The 19,480-nt window shown below is 33.7% G+C and overlaps 1 protein-coding gene across 2 annotated transcripts in view; it reads right to left on the minus strand.

Moving 5' to 3' along the window:
• Positions 1–7,234: 7,234 nt before the first annotated feature.
• TINAG (tubulointerstitial nephritis antigen) overlaps positions 7,235–19,480 on the minus strand; it is an 83,949-nt gene continuing 71,703 nt past the window's right edge. The window contains exons 10-11 of one of the 2 annotated variants that reach the window (XM_079147643.1): positions 19,013–19,058; positions 7,235–8,999 (exon numbers count right to left, since the gene is read on the minus strand). In XM_079147643.1, the coding sequence (XP_079003769.1) occupies positions 8,871–8,999; positions 19,013–19,058 (175 nt within the window). In that variant the 3' untranslated portion in view covers positions 7,235–8,870. The remainder of the gene's footprint in view (positions 9,000–19,012; positions 19,059–19,480) is intronic. The other variant, XM_079147642.1, reaches the window with a different exon arrangement.

Consider the following 19,480-nt stretch of genomic DNA (forward strand, 5'->3'; position numbering starts at 1 on the left):
TCTCATGAACTGAGATGTGGAAATTCTCAACACAATCATAAAAAGATAAGTTCAAAGATTTAAAAAATTATATTTTATATCCAAGTTGGCTTTATTCTGAAAAGGAAAGAGTATCAACTAGAAAATGCAAATATGATTTGCCACATTAACAAAATAAAACAAAAATGTATAATTATTTCTTTTGAATCAAGAAAAGTTCACTTGATAAAAATTGACTATCCATCAGTAATCTAAAAGCACATGAAGAAGAAAAAACTCCAGCCACATGATGACTGGTCTTACTACTTAACAATTAGTGCCATAAATTCCTGGGGACTGAAGTGGAGAACACAATGCTATAAGCATTTATGAATATGTCAAAATGAACCCCAGTATTATGTATAAATATAATGTACTAAAATAGGAAGGACGAAAGAAAGATCCCTTAAAGTGGTATGACGAATTTGATCAAACCTACTTTCTGGAACCTCCTCTTTATCAAATTATATTCCCTGAATGTATGAATATGCAACAATGAAACCCAATATTCCAGAGTTTTTTTATTTTTTTATTTATTTATTTTTTTTTTTTGCTTTTGAAGTGATACGACTATATAAATAAAATGCATCATTCTAGTTTGGTCCCAAATTTTGCAAAGCAACTATATTGAATATATTGGAAATGAATAGGGAGATTTAAATACAGACCAGATATAAGAAAATTTATTGATATAGAAAGCAATTGTGAAATGAAAATAGCAGATTACAAAACAGTATTATGATAAGACGATCCAAAATAGTGCTCATTTTCTTCTCTCTCTTTCCACTACAAGCATAGTGGCATATCATTTTATAGCTAAAATAATGGAAAATATTAAGAAATTGAAAAAATACCATGTGTTGACAAGAATGAGAATTAATGGGAATTCATATATATGCTAGTGAGACTATGAATAAAAAACAATCTGTCATTGTCTTATAAAACTTAACAGACGCCTCAAACCCAATGGTTTTATAATATATACAATGCCCGTACCCTCCACAGAGCAGTAATTCTCAAATAGTAACATACACTAAATTCATCTGGCAGACTTGTAAAAGTTTTCTGGTTCTCTCATCAAATATTCTGGTTCAGTAGTTGGTGCAGGGTCAGGGGGGACACCTATGAATTTGCATTTCTATCAAGCTCATGGGTGCTATCACCCAATAAGACCTAAGTTTTCAATTTTGCAAACATAGTAAATATTAAAATGTCATTTCAAAGTTACCACAAGTGGCATATTTTATACTCAAAGTTTTTATAAGTGTTTCATATTTGGGATGATGGGACAAAATGGGTATATTCTTCTAATTCCAGAACCACATTTTAGAGCCACAGCACTCAAGAAATTAATCATGAGTCAAGAGACATTATGATGACATTGTTCATAACAACCAGTAAGTCTAAAATTATACTAAGTATTCACTGGCATGGAACACCATAATGAGTTAATTACAGTTACACACAACAACAACATAAATAAACCTTGGAAGGCTGCAGAAAATTATACACAGTATGACTGCAATTTTGAAACACTAACAAGTAAAAATTAGACAGTATTAGACAATATATTGGTTAGGTATATATAGTAAAATTATTTAAAATAATAAACAAAAGTCTCAGGAATTTTTGGACAGAAATTTTATTAAAAATAAGAGTACAGCAATGAGATACTACTTCATACTCATTAGAATGGGTATTAAGAAAAGAAAATAACAATTGTTAGTAAGGACATGGAGAAATTGAAACCTTCATGTACTGATAGAGGAAATGTAAAATAAACCTGCTACTATGGAATATAGTATGGAGGTTTCTCAAAAATTAAACATAGTTTTCATATGATCCAGCAATCCCACTTCAAGCTATAAACCCAAAAGAATTTAAAACAAGGATTCGAACAGGTATTTGTAGGCCAGTGTTCATGACATTATTCACAGAACAGGTATTTGTAAGCCAGTGTAGATTGCATTATTCACAGTAGCCCAAAGATGGAAAAAACCCAAATGCCCATACAAAATGTGTTATATGCATACATACAGTGCAAAATTATTCAACAATAAAAAGAACTGAAATTCTGACTTATGCTACAACACAGATGAATCCCTTTTACTTTTATTTTTATTATTATTATTTTTAGTTCATTGTACACGTATCATTTCTCTGGTTGTACACGAAGTAGAGTCACACAATTTGTGTAATCATACATGTACATAGGATAATAATGTTTGTCTCATTCTATTATCTTTCCTTCCCTGCCTCCCCATCCTTCATTTCTCTCTACACAATCCATCCTTCCTCCATTCTTCCCTTACTCCCTCCCCACTCCATTATGTATCATTATCCACTTATCAGAGAAAACATTCCGCTTTTGGTGTTTTGGGATTGGCTTATTTCATTTAGCATGATAGTCTCCGACTCCAACCATTTACCTGAAAATGTCATAATTTTATTCTTATTTATTCCTTTGTGTATATATACCACAATTTCTTTATCCATTCATCTAGGGCATCTAGGTTGGTTCCACAGTCTAGTTATTGTGAATTGAGCTGCTATAAACATTGATGTGACTGTATCATTGTAATATGCTGATTTTAAGTTCTTTGGGTATAGGCCAAGGAGTGGGATAACTGGGTGAAATGGTGGGTCCATTTCAAGTTTTCTAAGGAATCCCCATACTGCTTTCCAGCGTGGCTGCACTAATTTGCAACCCCACCAGTAATGTGTGAGTGTACATTTTTCCCCACATCCTCACCAATATCTATTGTTGTTTGTATTCTTGATAATAGCCATTCTAATTGGGTTGAGACTGTGGTTCCCCCTACGGCCGAAACAAGGCATTGAAAATAGTAGAGTGCCCAGATAAAGTCATATTTTTAGTGTTTTTCTTTTATTTGTGATATGTTCACTTTATTTTTATTATTCACTAGTTATGCATTTGTTGCAAATATTCTATTATATATTAAAATATACTACATTTTAGAAGATTGTTACAGAAGATAATATAAAATAATATTGGTCAATATGAGGATCACTCAATCAGTTACCAATGTTATAGGATTACTGTACAATGAGTTTTTACAACCAAAGTGAATCTGTTCTTTTTGAAAATATTGTAGTATGATTAACATACAAAAATTTGTCCAACTTGATGAGTTTTGAGATAAGAATATTCATCCCCCAAATCATAAACATATCCATCACCTCCAAAAATTTCCTCTGGCCTTCTTTCTAATGCAAGGACATTGAGAACCAATAAAAATGATTACCTATGGAACTGCAGCTGATATACCCCTCCATAATGGCTCACTAAAAATGGGCAAATTTAGGGTCATCCCTCACAATGCCTATGTTAAACAAAGAGAGTAAATCCTTGAGGTAACTTATTTATATAAATAAGTTCTGGGTCTAAAGGAAAATATTCTTTCATGAAATGAATACAGCATAATCTGTAATTTTATACACCTGTGCATTGTCATAAGAAACTTCATAGCATCTCAGGCCCAAGGTACTTCAATCTCATGCTGTGCTTTGATAGTGGCACCAAAGGTAATTTTTAGAAAAACGTAAGTGCTCCCTGTTATATTAAAACTCGGAGGTTAGAGTATTTCAGAGTCTCTCTAAACACCCATTAAGGAACTTTCTATTCCAACTGCATCTAGGCCAGTATGTCCCAAAACGTGTTTTAGAAAACTAATTAGTGAGTAAGATTGGACAGGGACTGTATTGGTAGTTGCCTGCTATAGGCCTAGCACCTGGCATCGTGGCTACCACATCTCAGGCATGTCATAAGTATAGCCGGCTTAATGGGACTCTTCCAGATAAAAATGTAGTCATATGTGGAACTATTGTGTGTAACTGAATATACTGATCACCACAGAGTGTATGATTGAAGTGAGAAAGTACAGAAAAACTGCTGGAACTAAATTATACTGGATTCCTCAGCAGCCTAACTATGAACTATGGAACTTTTCAGTAAATTATGTAATAAATATTATAGTCACTACAACTCTATAGTTTCAGAAGTCTTTCACGGACCACATCTTGGGGAAGATAGTACTAAACTGCTTATCTTACTGGGTGTGGGAGATGGGGTCTATAGATATAGGGGAAAATTTTTGTTGTTCATTTTCTAACTAATGGGGCTTCTACTAGTGGTGTTTCTGAAGAGAAATCCTACTATGCTAAATTTACTTCTCAATGGATTTTTAAACATTTCTAGCACATATTTTATCAAAATTGTGCACAATATTTATCAGAGTTGAAGATGTGAAGCTTTTTGCCTAATTTAATCTTTCCATTCTTGAAGGTGTTAGGCTGATTTCCCACTCCTTCATTGACTTCTGTAGTTCTTCATCAGTTTCCTTTCTGGTGCAATGGCACCTGAAAGAATGATTTACTCTCCTGAAACATGTCATAAAATAGTTGCTTGTGAAATTTCACTTTCTTTTCCTCCATTTAACTGTCTTTGAAAATGGAGCCAGGCATGGTGTTGCACACCTTTAGTCCCAGCTACCTGGGAATCTGAGACAGGGCGATCACAAGTTCGTGGCCAGCCTCAGTGACTTAGCTAGACTCTGTCCCAAAATAAAATAAAAAGGGCTGGAAATATAGATCAGAGTTAGAGTACTTGCCTACCACAAAGTAGGCCCTAAATTTATCCCTAGTACCACAAAAGTAAAAAACAACAACAAAAACAATAAACTCAATCTCCATCCAAAGAAAAATAATGTCCTGACACCAGATGATCATAATCTTTCTGATAGACCATGGTGGTAACATCAGACTAAGTCCTAAGAAACAGTGGCAAAGAAATTTGAAAATCTCTCTCGGTACAGATTATAATTATTCCCCATAAATCAAGAGAAAAAAAATGTAATAGCAAGCATTATACTAATTAAGGACATATATATATTTACTAAGGGACTGAATTCATGAACTAAATCAACCACTGATAAGCTATTCCTTTATATAAACTTCATTTCTAATATCTGTATGGGATGAATCAACAATTTGTTTTCTATGTTTATCCTCTGATTCATCTTGCCCTCATTGTACTCTGTATCTGGTAAAGGGTGGGAACTAACCCTGACTGCTAGATTTCATAACCTCTTTAATCACTTGCCTTTCAATGGGGTCAGTCATGATTGCTGTTGATGAGAGTTTGGAAAGGGTGAGCTATGGAGAAGCCTCTATTTCTAATTCATCCCTGCCTCAAGTGGAAAATTTGCAGCCCCATGTCTTTTCATGTCTCCAGTCTCCACCAGACAGGCCGGTCATGCTTACAGATGCTGCTGTGATAAACCCAGCCCACAGATTCCAGCAACCTACCTTTGTCTTCATTTTGTCCTTCACTCTAGGAATGAAGGCAGCTTCCCACTGTTGCTCATCTCTGGGCTCAATGACCAACCCTGATTGTTTCCTTGGGTCCTCCATTACCCAGGTAACCAATTCCTTTCACTATATTCCTTCTATTAGGAACACTGATAAAAATTTCCTTTTCACTGGGTGTACCCCAACTAATAAACTTCATTCTAATTCATGCATGTTAAGAGAATTTGCAAATATGCATTTTAAAAAACTGAAGAAGTCTTTTTCATTGTTTAGAATCAAATGAGAGAAGATATGAATGCTGTGAAACAAGCACAGTAGGATCCCTGACTTCAAGGTCTTTTCTGTGTTTTTCTTTTGCATAGTTCTTAGTGATACCTGAAGAGGGAGACATTATTTGACTCAGGGGAGTGGCTAATCTTTAATTCAAATTCCTATAAGAATCGTATTCCATCTTTTTCCAAGAAAAACTCTAATACATAGTAACTAGTTTAAACTAGACCCCGTAAAAAGCAAGTAACTGTCATATTTCTGAAGAAAACCTGGTCTTAATGTCCATAGTGTCATCCGATCTGAGATATATTGTCCTGGTTAAATCAAATGATCTTATGTATGGTGTTTCTCTCCTGTTCTCCTGACGGGAAATGATAAGATCCCATATAAGTAAAGGAAAATAGACATTGGAAATGACATACACCAAATCTGTTATCCCTTTCATTGCCCAGTCTAGGCTGAAGTGATCAGGCCATGAAAACCACAGTGCAGGAGAAGACCACATAGACATTAGTGGAATCAATTCTATAGATAGTTATTCAGCTCCTAGGTTGGGTCAAGGAATATGCTAACTACTGAAAGGCAACTCAAGGTCCTTGGATGATAACTAGAACCAAAAGTGGTCTTTAAATTTGCAAACATGAAACCAAGTGGAGTGACACACACCTGTGATCCCAGCTATCCAGAAGGCTGAGGAGGGAAGACCACAAGTTTGAGCCTAGGGTGGACAACATAGAAAGAAATACTCATAAAGGAGCTGGGTAGAGGCCGGGGCTGTGGTTCAATGGTAAAGTGCTTGCCTGGTGTGTGTGAGGCCCTGGGTTTGACCTCCAGCACCACAAAATAAAGAAATAGATGAATGAATAAATAAAGTTGCAAAAATGAGAAGCAACATTATTCAAGGGAAGGCTCTGACTCAACAACCTTCAGGAATAATGCTCTTCCTATCCCACTGGCACACTCCTGGCCCCATTAGTTTCAATCTCTCAGTTCTTATTCTGTAATTGCTGGATAAACACGCTCTGTGCTTTCCTGTGAGGTTTACTAGAGTGGAATCTTCTTTCTTTTTAATTTTTCTTTGAGTGCAGTTTTCTCCTTATTTGGAATCATTGGAAAGGTAGGAAATTTTAAAACACATAATAATGGCCCACAAACCACAACATAAAAATTGATTTTAATACCTTTATCCATTTGAATACCATAGATGGGATACTATGTACTACTATCCCATAGATGGGATGTAGGATTAATACTTAATCCTACAAGTGTTTTTAACTTTACCAGATGGAAGTCATCTGGTGCTTTTATGTTTTATAATTCGTTTCTTCCACAGTCTTCAGCACCTAAAGAATGTTCCTAAAGTGCTTTACTACCCATACCAGGCCCTGCCCACCTTGCCTGTCTTACACTATTTCAGTGGACTTCAGTCTGATATTGTGCTAAGACCAGGACCTGCTTTTCTTTGCTTACTTTGTGTATGTGTGTGTGTGTGTGTGTGTGTGTGTGTGTGTGTGTGTGAGAGAGAGAGAGAGAGAGAGAGAGAGAGAGAGAGAAAGAGAGAGAGAGAGAGAGAGAGAGAGAGAGAGAGAGAGATCGGAACCTATTTTCCCCACCCTTTTGCCATGATTGAAAGGGGGAGAATTCGTGAACCCCAGAGCAGCACTTTCCTTGGGTGGCATAGATCTATGGAGTGTAATTAACAGTCCCTGGTTGAGATAAGAATGAGTTACCCAGGGTGGACTTCACCTGCCGATGCGATGCCTCCTTTATCACTCATAATGGCAGATAGTCACTCCCCACTCTCTTCTCAGTGTACCCTTAAAGATCCAAACAAGTTATTTGTACACAAAACCTTATCTTAGGGGTTGTTTCTACAGGAAGTCAGACCGAGGGGGAAAAAAGAAATTATTTCTCAATCCTCTGGGGAATGTCAACCAATGTTGACAGGGTGAATCACCCTCATGTAAGTTTTCTATGGGCGAACAGAGTGAATAGATACTTCCTCTGATAAAGTTTCAATGATTAATGAAGAAAACAATTGCAAACATCACTTTTCTTCTGTGCTTCTTCACATATTCATCCTGCCTGGCTTATCTAATCAGAGTAACTTTGGACAAACAACATAAAAATTCCCCACACTTAAAATTAAGATGACAGAATGCCCAGAAATTCAGGTCCTGGCTATCCTGCCATTAACTATTCTTGACTATGCTCACTTATGGACCAAACTTAATTCTTCATTTACTAGTTTGCCATTTAGATGGCAGTGAATTATTAAAAGATTATATCCTTTCCCAACCATTATTATGTTGCTATTTTTGTTTGTCTGACTATAGAGAACTAAAATCACAATTAGATGCAAATTAGTGCCAATTTAGCTTACTTTTAAAAATCTCAAGCAGTGAACTGTGAAACGCTTGTGATAAAAGTGTATTTATTCTTTCTGACTCATGGCATCATGTTGTTGCTGTTTTCAGAGGTAAATATGTTATCTTTCTAAATACAGTTTTGCAGCTAATTTTAATAAATTACACAAAGTATACTTGCTTCCAAAAGTAGGAGTTTGTGTGTGTCCAGACTGTACTTCTATTGTTATCACTGAAGTTTTTCTTACTCAACATCTTCTTTGCCTCAGAGACCATTCCATAGGACCATGAATAGTAGCTATTTCCTGTGCACAGTTGCTTTTCTCTTATGACCAGATTTCAAGTTAAGTTTCAGTAAATGAAAAGAAAAGAGCTGTTAGCTTATTGAGATTACCAACTAATAATAATCTATTTCCACTGCTTTCAACAATACATAAGAAAGGTTTAAATTTGGAAAGCCTTGTTTAGTTGAAAAAAGAAAGTAATAGAGATGACATATTGATGAGTTTCCAATTTGCTATTTGTTGTCTGAAGTCTTCATTGATCTAGGAGAGCAGTCACATCATTTCTGTAAATGAGTGCTATGAACTTTTAAGACAGATCTGGTCATCTTGCTTGTAAACAATTAAAGCCAAGGGACACTATCATGAGAGAAGAGTAAAGACAACCTGGGAACTTTAAAGGCATCTAGCCACTCCGTTGCCCTTTATTAGTGTTTTCATATACTCAGTAATATAAAGAAAGCACAAGTATACAGCCCAGGGTAAAACAAGCAAACAGGCACATTATATGCATAGGGTGAAGAGACAAAGTTCTACATTGTGAAACTTCAATTTGAGAAGTTACTTAAATGCATGGCCTTATGGAAATTCAATATGTTATGGTTCATCTGAACTTGTCAGTTTGGCCCCAAGCTGCGATAATCAACTTTTCAATGTCAGATTCATTTACTCCACGAAGAATCCTAAAATAGCCATTCTCTCCCCATGACTTTCCCCAGGAATTGGCAGCAATCTGAAGAAAAACAAAAATTGAGAATGTTGAGTATAATACCTTGGTGTCTTTAAATTCTATCTGTAAAAATACAGGAAACTCATATGTAGTTTTAACTGCCTTTGTCTTCATAGACTCTTATAGTTAAGAACCTGAATATTGCTGAAATAATAAACAGTTTTATTACTTACATCAATATGGGCATACATGTGTATGTTGACAGCAGCAAGAGCTGGTGTGACTTAACATGTGCTTGAGAGTTTGAAAAGCTGTATCATAAGGTGACACACAAGCTACAGGTACAGAAGTCTCCTGTGTGACCAACCCTGGGCTAGGCATGGAAGACCAAAGAAATAGGATTCTGTGTTCAGAGAGTTTATAATCTAATAAAGAATGGGCAATATAAGGCATGTGGAGAGGAAGAAATGGGCATTGAGTGCTATGGAAACCCATGTAAATGCATCTGAATAAGTTATTCAGATAGTTCAGGAAATTGTTGTGGGAGAATTGTCACATGAGAGGCATAGTAAAGCCTAAACATAAATTCACTGGATTTAAAAAGGAGAAAGGGAGACTCTGGGGAAGGGAAACAATAAAAGCACAAGCACAAAAGCATGGAGCAGCATGAAGTAGTGAATTGAGGTAATGGACTTGTTTTAATTAGATCCTCAGGTAGAAGTCAGTTATGAGGCAGAAAGGGGAGGAAAAGACGTTGATACTGAAAAAACAGTGGTAAAGATGACCTGAGGTCATTGAGCTCTTCCCAACAGAGGAGGAAGATGTGCAATTTTATATTTTTATTATTTTATTACATTGTCCTACATGGTATGAGGTGGATGGATTTAAGAGAGAGACAGGGCAGGCAGACAACTTATAAATGCTTATAACAGTTCAAATGGATAACCTAACTGGGGGAGGGACGATAGAGAATGTATTTGAGAAAAGTATTTTCAGAAAGTAAAATCAATAGGAATTGGATTATTTTTTCTTTATTCTTTTTCTTTTTAAACTATGATGATGGTTAGAAAATTGGGATAGATCCAGAATAGTTCGTGGATTTAAAGCTTGAGTGAGTAAGCACATGTTGGAGCAAAGTCTTTAATAGACTGCATGGAGACTATCACAAAGGCCAAAGAGACACACCCGAGAGAGTTAGCTGACCACAGTAAATCAGAGACTTCACAACAGTTGCCACACTGGCTCACATTCACCCTGCACTAGGCCTGAGATGGAAAATGTTCTAGAATATGATCTACACTGATATTCTCAAGACATATGGTGGTTCTTTGAGCTTTCTCTATTTCCTGCCACGTAAGAGGACAGGTCCATTCAGTTACAAAAACTGTCATGACAACATCGCTTAAGGAAGAGCCTTTTACCATCAGTATTTCTTTTTTAAGATTTGGCTCTCTGCCTCCTTAATCAGCCCTGACACCTTAAGGAACACTCTCAAAGATGTGTCTAAAATTATGAATTCAATTTACCACTTCAAAGATGAAATGGACTTTGAATATCTGGAAATAGGACAGCATCAAAGTGTGAGAGAGCTTGAGCAACGATGAATTAAACTAAATTATAATTTTCATATTTTCAAGTCAATATCAATATACATATTTCCAAAGGCCAGAAAGTCAAATAAAAATAGTCACAACCTAAGATAAAATTTTAAGAATATTAATATTGTTAAATATTTGAAACTGAAGATTATTGACATCCAAAATTTCATGATTATATTTTGGCCAGTCTGGAAAGGGTATCTGAAGATTTTTTAAAGCAATATATATGCTACTGAGAACTAGTCGTAGATTTGCAAGAAAGTCAACACAATGATAAAGAATGTGATAAAAAATAAGAAAGTGACTTTGTAAATTAGCACTAATAAAAGTCATCTCAAGACATGTATTTCATTTATTCAACTTACCCTTCCTACTCTCATCTCTTCCCTTTACTTAACTATTTTGTTCATTTATTTCAAATACCCAAATTCATTTATATTTCATTATAAAACACTTTGCACTGAGTTGTGGTGCAGTCACATGTATAAAGTATATTAATTTCAAGTGTACAGTTAGGTGAATTCATACATGTGTTCATGAAGTTTATGCCTGTGTAATCTCCACTCAGATCAAGATATAAATCATTTATAGTACCATATCTACCATGTTACCTTCCTGTCAATGTCTACCCTCCTCTCTCCCATCACTTGTTCCTGTCCTTGGTCTTTATAGTAATGAATAATGCAGTAGGTACTTTTTTATGTCTCAAAAATGTCTCTGATATTTACCCATGTTTTGCCATGTACAAGCAATTCATTCATTTCATTGTTGTAGATTTTCATAGTGTGACTGTACCACAGATTTCTTATCTTTTCTCCTGTTGATAAACAATAAACATAAATACTTGCACCATCTTCACATTCATCAAAAACATGCGAGTTCTTGTTATGCTCTAGCCTCATGCACATTTGCTATTATCAATTGTTTAAATTTTACCAATATAGTGTTTGTGCAGAGATATCTAACTGCATTTTTAATTGGTATTTCCTGACAACTAATAATGTTGACCATATATTCATATATATGTTGACCATTTGGATTTCTTCTTTTCTAAAGTCCTGTTCAAGACTTCTGTCTAATTTTTATTTAATCATTTTTGATCTTCCTATAATTTCTATATATTCTATATATGAATTCTTGCTTGATGTCTTTGTAGATAAGTAGGTAGGTAGACAGACTTTCTCTTAGACTATGCTTACCTTTTCTATCTCATAATTCTGTATTTGAAATAGATGTTCTTATTTTGATGCAGTCTGATAACCTTTTTCCCGTCAAGTTAGTTCATTTTGTGTCCAGTTTAAGAGACCATTGCCTAATCACTACCATTAATGTATTCGCCTAAGTTTTCTTTGAGAGACTCCATTAATTTGCAAAAACATTTAGGTAATATTCTCCATCTCACATTATTTTTGTGTGTATATCGTAAGGTAGGAGAAGTGGTTAGTTTTTCTCACATATATAAAAGTTTTGTAGAAAAGCACTGGAAAATTGGCTCATAGGTCAAACTGGTCAATGATCTGTTTCAGTACAACTCATGAGCTAAGAACATTTTTTGTCTGTTTATATTTTAAACTGTTAAAATTTTTTAAAGTCAAATATGTGACAGTGACTATATGTGACCCTAAAAGCCTAAAATATTTACTAGTTGACGAAATATTTACCAGGGATTTATGAATCCCTGCACCAGTGCTATTTATTAAAAATCTCCCCTTCCTCATTTGAGATATGATGCTGTTTGTTGTTAAGGAAATGGCTGTATTTTGTGCTTTAATATTTGCATTATTTATTTTATTACATCAGCCTGTTTCTCGATTAATGTGTTAATAAAATGCCTTCCTAATTACTGAGGTTTTACATTAAATCTTGAAATCTGGTTGCCTAAATTTTCCAACTTTATTCATCTTCACTGAGGTCAACTTAGGTTAAGATTTCATTAAATTTATAGATGGACTTGGTGAAAAGGAACAAGTTGATACAGAACTCTGGATCATGAACATGATGTCTTCTATCTAGCCTGTCTTCTTTTATTTCTCTCAACACTGTAAAAATCTTGCACAAATTTCATTGAGGTATTTCCTAGAATTTTAAGTAGTTACATCATATTAGTGTTTATTTTTTATCTTAATTTCCAATTGTTTTTGCTACTATAGAGAAATAAAATTTATTTTTGTGTATTCACCTAATATCCAGAAACCTTTCTAAATATGTTTCTCATTCACAACAATTTGTTTCTATATTATTTTTGCATTTTTACATGCATAATCAAATCACCTGCAAATAATATCAGTTGTATTTCTCATCAAAATCTTCCTTTGTTTATTTTTCTTGCTTAATTCCATTAGGTTGACACTCCAGTGAAATATTGATGGAGGTAATAATAATGAATGTCCATACTTTACTTTTCAATGATAAAAGAAAAGCATTTAGTGTTTTATAATTATTTATGATATTAGCTTGTAGAGTTTTGTGAGTAGACTATAAGATAAAGAAAGTTCCATTCTATTTCTAATTTGCTGAGATTTTAGATCATGAATGGGTTCTGTGATATACAGAATTTTAAGGTAGCCCCCCACATTCCTGCCCCTGATGCACATTACCTCTATGGTCTCTTCCACTTGGGTGTGAACAGTACATTGGGATATACTTCTGTGATTAGATTATGTTATATTGCAAAGCTGAAGAGATTTTGAAGATGTGATTCAAATGTCCAAAAAATGGACTGTGACTTAACCAACCTAATCTGGCAGGCCCTTGAAAAGAGCATCTTAAAGTCAGAAACTAGGTTTTAACTAGTGTTCTAGAAGATGTAACCTGTGGCTTTGGGACAGCACCTGTGAGAATATCCACGAAGGAACCACATGGAAGGAACTGGAAGCATCCTCCAGGACCTGAGAGTAGTCCCAACCCACAAGGTCTTTGTAGTACTACCATAAGAACTGGATTCTGTTGACAACATGTAACTTAGAAGTGGACCTCAAGCTCCAGAGAGGGGGAAAAATCCAGCCCAGTCAACACTGATTTTACTCTGTAAGACTGAGTGCAGGACCCAGCTAAGTTGACTGGGCTTCTGACCCATGGACACTCTGTGATAATAAATGCAAGCTGTTGCAAGCTGCTAAATCTGTGATCATTCTTTGCACAATAGAAAACTAACTCAAGTGTGAACTTTTATTAATTCATTTTAGTCATCAATTAAGATAATCATGTTTTTTCCCCCTCTTTGATTATGTGATTATGTGGCAGTCATATTTGAAACCTTGTTTGCATTCCTGAGATAAATCTCATTTGGTTAAAATATAGTATTGTTTTAGTATATTTCTCAATTGCAATTTTTTTTTTATAATTTTATACTCTTGGTAAATATCAGCTTGTAATTTTCTGCTTCATCATTGTCTTTTTCAAGTTCGATATTGGTGTTATATTGGTTCATAAAAAGAGTCAGGAACTCTTCCTTATTTTCTGTTGCTCTAAAGAGTTAGACATAAAACTGGTTTTATTTGTTTTCAGATGTATGGGAAAATTTGCCAGTGAAGTATTTTGAGTCTGAGTTGATTTTCAAGGTTGTTAGAGTTTTTCCAAATCAATGCATAATTTTTAAGGCTTTCTATTTTTACCTTGTGAAATTTTGATAAGTTCTGTTTCCAAGGAATTTATCCATTTTATCTATATTTGCAAAGAGTTTGTCATAACTTTTTCATAATATCTTCTTATTATCTACTTACTATCTATTGAGTCTGTAGTAGTGGTCTTTTTGTTTTGTTTTGTTTTTCTTTTTCATCTCTGGGTTAATTTTTCTCTTTCTTTTTCAGTCCTCTAGGAATTTAATCTTTTCAAAGAATCAACTATCTTCTGTTGATTTTCTCTATTACATGTCTACTTTCTTTCTCATGAATGTCTATTCTTTATTATATCTTTTATTCTATCTTGAATTTGTTTTTAACTTATAAAATCAATATTTAAATTCTTTTTTAAAAAAAATACACCAATTGGAACCTTCCTTCTTTGCTAATACATACATGTTTCTATTCAATTCTGTAATGCTTTAGCTAAACAAAAATGTTTGACATGACATGCTCTGTAAACTTTCAATCATTATTATTAATCAAACTTCCCTTATAGCCTAGCATGTGGTCGATTTTGGTAAATATTTAAAGTGTACTTTAAAAAAAATAAACTGCATGTAGTTTCTGATTACATAAAATATCTCATTATTTTTCCAATTTTTACATCTTTATTTAGATATTCATTGCTTTTTCTATGAGAGACTGAACTTTGTTAAAATATTGTATCTATTTCTCTTTTGTTCTGTAAGTTTTGCTATATAATTTTTTAAGCTGTTATTTTAGCTTTTGTTTCCAAATGTTTTAATTTTTATTTTATGATGAAGAAAAGTGTCACCAGATATAAAATTCTAGGTAGACATGAATGTCTTCATCATCATTGTCATTAATTATTTTATTCAGCACTTCAACCTCATCATATGTTTCTTTCTGCTTTCTATGTTTCTGTTGAAGTATCAGTTTTCAGTTCTAAGGTTGCTTTTTGAAGGGTAGTGCATTATTTTTTAAATCAGACTATTTTAAATTTTTACTCTTTATCTTTTATTTTCCTTGAGACATTTTGAAGCATAATTTTCTTCACTTCTCTTGGCTTGAAGTTTATGGAGCTTCTTGAATTCCTTGTGTGATAGCTTTAGTTTTAAAAAAAAAAACTTTGTGAGTGTGGGTTCACCTATGGATTCTGATTCCCTCATTGTATTGTCCTTCTGGGACTATAATTATATGCAATTTTCAAAAATTTGATTTTGTCCCACCTGACTTTTCACGTTGTTCTGGATTTATTTTGTTCTTCATTCCATTATATTTTTTTTCTGTGTAATACAGTGTGGATATATCTCATTGAACCTTATTTAGGAGCATTAATTCTCTCTGATATTTAACCCATACCATGAGGCATGGCATTCACAAATTCAAGAATTCCTTTTTAAAATTTAATTTAATAATAAACTTATTTATTTTGGTACCAGGAATTGAACCCAGGGGTACTTAACCACTGAACCATATCTGCAGTTCTTTTTAACTTTTATTTTGAGACAGAATCTCCCTAAGTTGCTTAAGGCCTCGCTAAATCGCTAGGTCTGGTTTTGAACTCTCGATCCTCATAACTCAGCCTCCTGAACTACTTAGATTTCAGGCATGAGGCACTCCACCCAGCAAGAATCATTTGATTTAAAATTTTATAGACTGAACTTCTTCATCTTTTCATTTGAATTTTCCTTAATTTTTTATAATGTTATCATTTTAAGGCCTACATCGAAAGTATCATCTATTATTGGTCACATTTTTCTTCTTCACTTGTCTCATAATTTTTAAATGTATACTGGAATTTTTTATGGTAATTTAAAGACTGATTATGGAATTTTTTTTTTATTATGACAGGAAATATAGCAATTTCTTCCAGGTAGATATGGCAAGGGACTGATAATCAGGAATTCAGTCAGGTTAGGACTGGAGACAAGTTTTTGTTAGACATAGTTCATAACTGGTTTTAAATGTTTTATGGGCATGTAATAACCTGGATTGAACTCTTCCCAGTCCCTGTGATGCTACAGAAGATTTCTTTCTGTCTTTCCATCCTGTCTTAGCTTCTTACTCTATTCCAGCACCCAGGAAATAATCTATGACAAGAAATAACTGTGTTTTGGGTTCCTGTGGATTCCTGTCAGCTAGATTTTCTATCTCCTAGAAATCTTCTCACCTGTTATAAACCCAGTTTTCAGCTTGAACCCAGACCTACTAAACTCTCCCAAGACAGAAAAGCTCCAAATTCAGCTCTCTCACTTCTTTAAAATCATAAATTTGGGAAACTATGCAGTTATTTTCTTCCTATTTAGTGGATTTTATGACTCGTTGTCATCTATTATATTTTATTCAGCAATAGAAGCCATCCAATTATTTTCATTATAAAAAATACCTATGTTTTAGATCTATTTGTAAATTATTTTGAAACATCTGTTTATAACTGGGAAAATTAAATTTGCCTGAGTTTCATAGTGCCCTTGCAAAAAGTCCTAGGCTTATGACAACAAAAATGTACATAATATAAAAATAAGGAATGTTTGTGTTCACCAGTCCTAGAAATATTTACTCTTTGCATACCATGGGAATTAAATCTACTGCCATTTGTCTAGTTAACTAATCTGATCTGAAGAGATAATGAAAATTCTCTTATCTCCTCTATAGAGATAAGGAAAGCACAAACAAGGTCCTAAATTAAGTCCCAAGATGCCAAAAGTACTTGAACTTTATCTTCCTCAGTATTTATATGTCAAAAGGGAGGAAACCCAGTATTTGCACACATTATCTGGAGTTTATCTAGCTCTCAGAAAGACATTACTATATTTCTAAAGGTGAGGGTGAGAACATAGGATCCTTTAATGAAATAACATTTTAATGTTATTAATCTCATCTTAATGAAATAACATTTTTTCTTTTACTTTGGGAAAGGAGGAAACTTTTTCTTCAGTATACAGCTGGAGAAAATCCATTGTTCTTTGTCCCTCAGTTACAAGACACATAATACTACCTGTATATAACACTTTCATTGGCTCTCATCACATCACTTATAAGACTGCTATGTGTGTACCCATGCTGCAATGCTGCGCTGTTGCTTTTCCTATTGATGTGGTTCCAGTATCAATTACCAATGCCTTGCTTCTGATCCAGATGCTGCGTTTCTGTGTGCCTGAGTGTGTGTGTGTGTGTGTGTGTGTGTGTGTGTGTACAAGTGTGAAATAACATCTCAAACATTTCACTATTTTTTACACAACAGTTCTATAGTATTAAAGATTGTGTATTTTCATTAAATCACTGTTAAGTTTTACATCAAATGAAAATTATTCTAGTGAATTGACCAACTTTTCCTACATGTACAAAACTATTCACTCATTCAATGACTATTGTTCATATTCCCACTTGGCCCTTGGGATACATTGCTAAACAAGGCAAATATGACCCTAATCCAAGATGAGTATACAGTTTAGTTGAGGAAGAATCCAACCAAATGAGCAACTTAAAAACTTATTGCAAATTTCAGTCTGATTTTTATATTCCTGCAACTTATATTCAACAATTTATCCAAAAGAATCACAGCATGAAATAAAGTTTTTTTTTAAAAAAATGTTTGGTAAACAGTACTTCAGAATTGATAGTAGCTACAAGAAGAATGATTTAAAAGGATAGTGTGCAAGTATGTAGTAAATATATCAGAGTGAGCATTAGCACATGTGTGTGGTGGGGGTAGAGGTAGTACATTTAATAGGCTGTAGTTAGAAATTGTCAGGGTTCAGGATGAGAAGATCACGAAATAGTTTCTTCTGCACATTTGTTCATATTCACTTAACCAATAGAAAAGCAATGCTGTGTGCTAATATCTGTTGCAAATAAAATACATTAAGCAAAGAACTGACTTTTTTGTCTCTAAATATAATAGCAGGAGATTGAATAGCCTTCAAATTCATTTAATAAAAATCCCATACAGAAACTTAATTGTAGGTATTCAAATAATGTACCTTCTTTTACAATCATTTACATTAACAATTCGACAGAAATTGTTAGCTACTTAAAGTTTACTTTAGTGAGAAAAAACATTTTTAAAAGCTCAGTTTAAGTATAAATAATATTTGTACTTAAAACATAATACCATTCATATATCAACCAAACAAATATAAGGTCTGATCACATATTTGAGTGATTGATTATGGAGATTACTTTATGATGAAATCTACCAAGTTATTCTGGTGAGTATGCATTCTGATACCCAGTACTTTATAAGCTATAATATACTCTGTACTGTGTACACTCAAGTTTAAACTTCATGACAAGTAACATTACCTAGACTTTATACTATTTCTGCAATGAAAGTATATAAAGACTTGAGAAAATTGTCCAAATTTATAATTAACTGAATACTTTCAGTAATACATTCCAATATTTTTCAAGTTACTTCTTACCTGCAACTTTATGCTATTTTTGAGATTAGACATTGGTTCTTCCTCAAAGATATGTGTATATTATAATTGGCAAAAAAAATTTTATCTCCTAGGAATCATGTACATATATAATACTATATATGATATGAATATAACAAAGACATCAAGTTGATTGACACGTGTATATGCATATATGAGGCAAGCTTAAGCATTATTTTAACATAAATGACAAAGAGAACAAAGAGTGGCCCCGTTGATTCTCAATTTGAAAAAAAATACTGATTCTTCATGTGCAATTTAAAATAAGAAGACTTGAAAACTGTTACTGTAGTGTAGATGATTACAATGAACTTTGTGCTGGAGAAAATACTAAAGTTATGAACGATAGAACAGTGACTTAAGATGTGACTAGATAATACAAAGCAGGGAACAGAGAGACCCAAGATCTACACTTCACAGGAGAATTTCAATTGATAAGTGTTACATACCCAAAATTTTTCTTTCCTCCGCTGTGCTCCTCTCAGTATGCCCCATCTACGAACAATAATAAGCATTTGTGTAGTTAAAAATGCTTTATTTCTATGCAGCTTATTACATACAAATTTGTAACTGTTTCTTGTTATTCTTTTATCTTTTTAACTTTCTTTTACCCCACCTTGTTTTATCATGAAGTTGTCATCACTGTCCTGCAGAAAGTCTTTGTATGATTTTATCTTTATCCTAGCACCATTTATGTACACAGAAGAGATGTATCTATATCCAAATAGCTTGAAATAAAATTCATTGACCAAAAGAGAGAAGTCCTAAGGCAACAGGGTCAGAGATTTTCAAGTACTTAGATATCTCCACTTGCTACATCTAGCTCTCTGAAATGCTACCCTAAAAGAAAGGGGAAAAAAATTAAAAAATTAAAAAACTCCAACACTACTGATGAAAATCATAATGAAAAATTAGAT

The sequence above is a fragment of the Sciurus vulgaris genome, assembly GCF_902686455.1.
Source record: "Sciurus vulgaris genome assembly, chromosome: 7".
Taxonomy (NCBI): domain Eukaryota; kingdom Metazoa; phylum Chordata; class Mammalia; order Rodentia; family Sciuridae; genus Sciurus; species Sciurus vulgaris.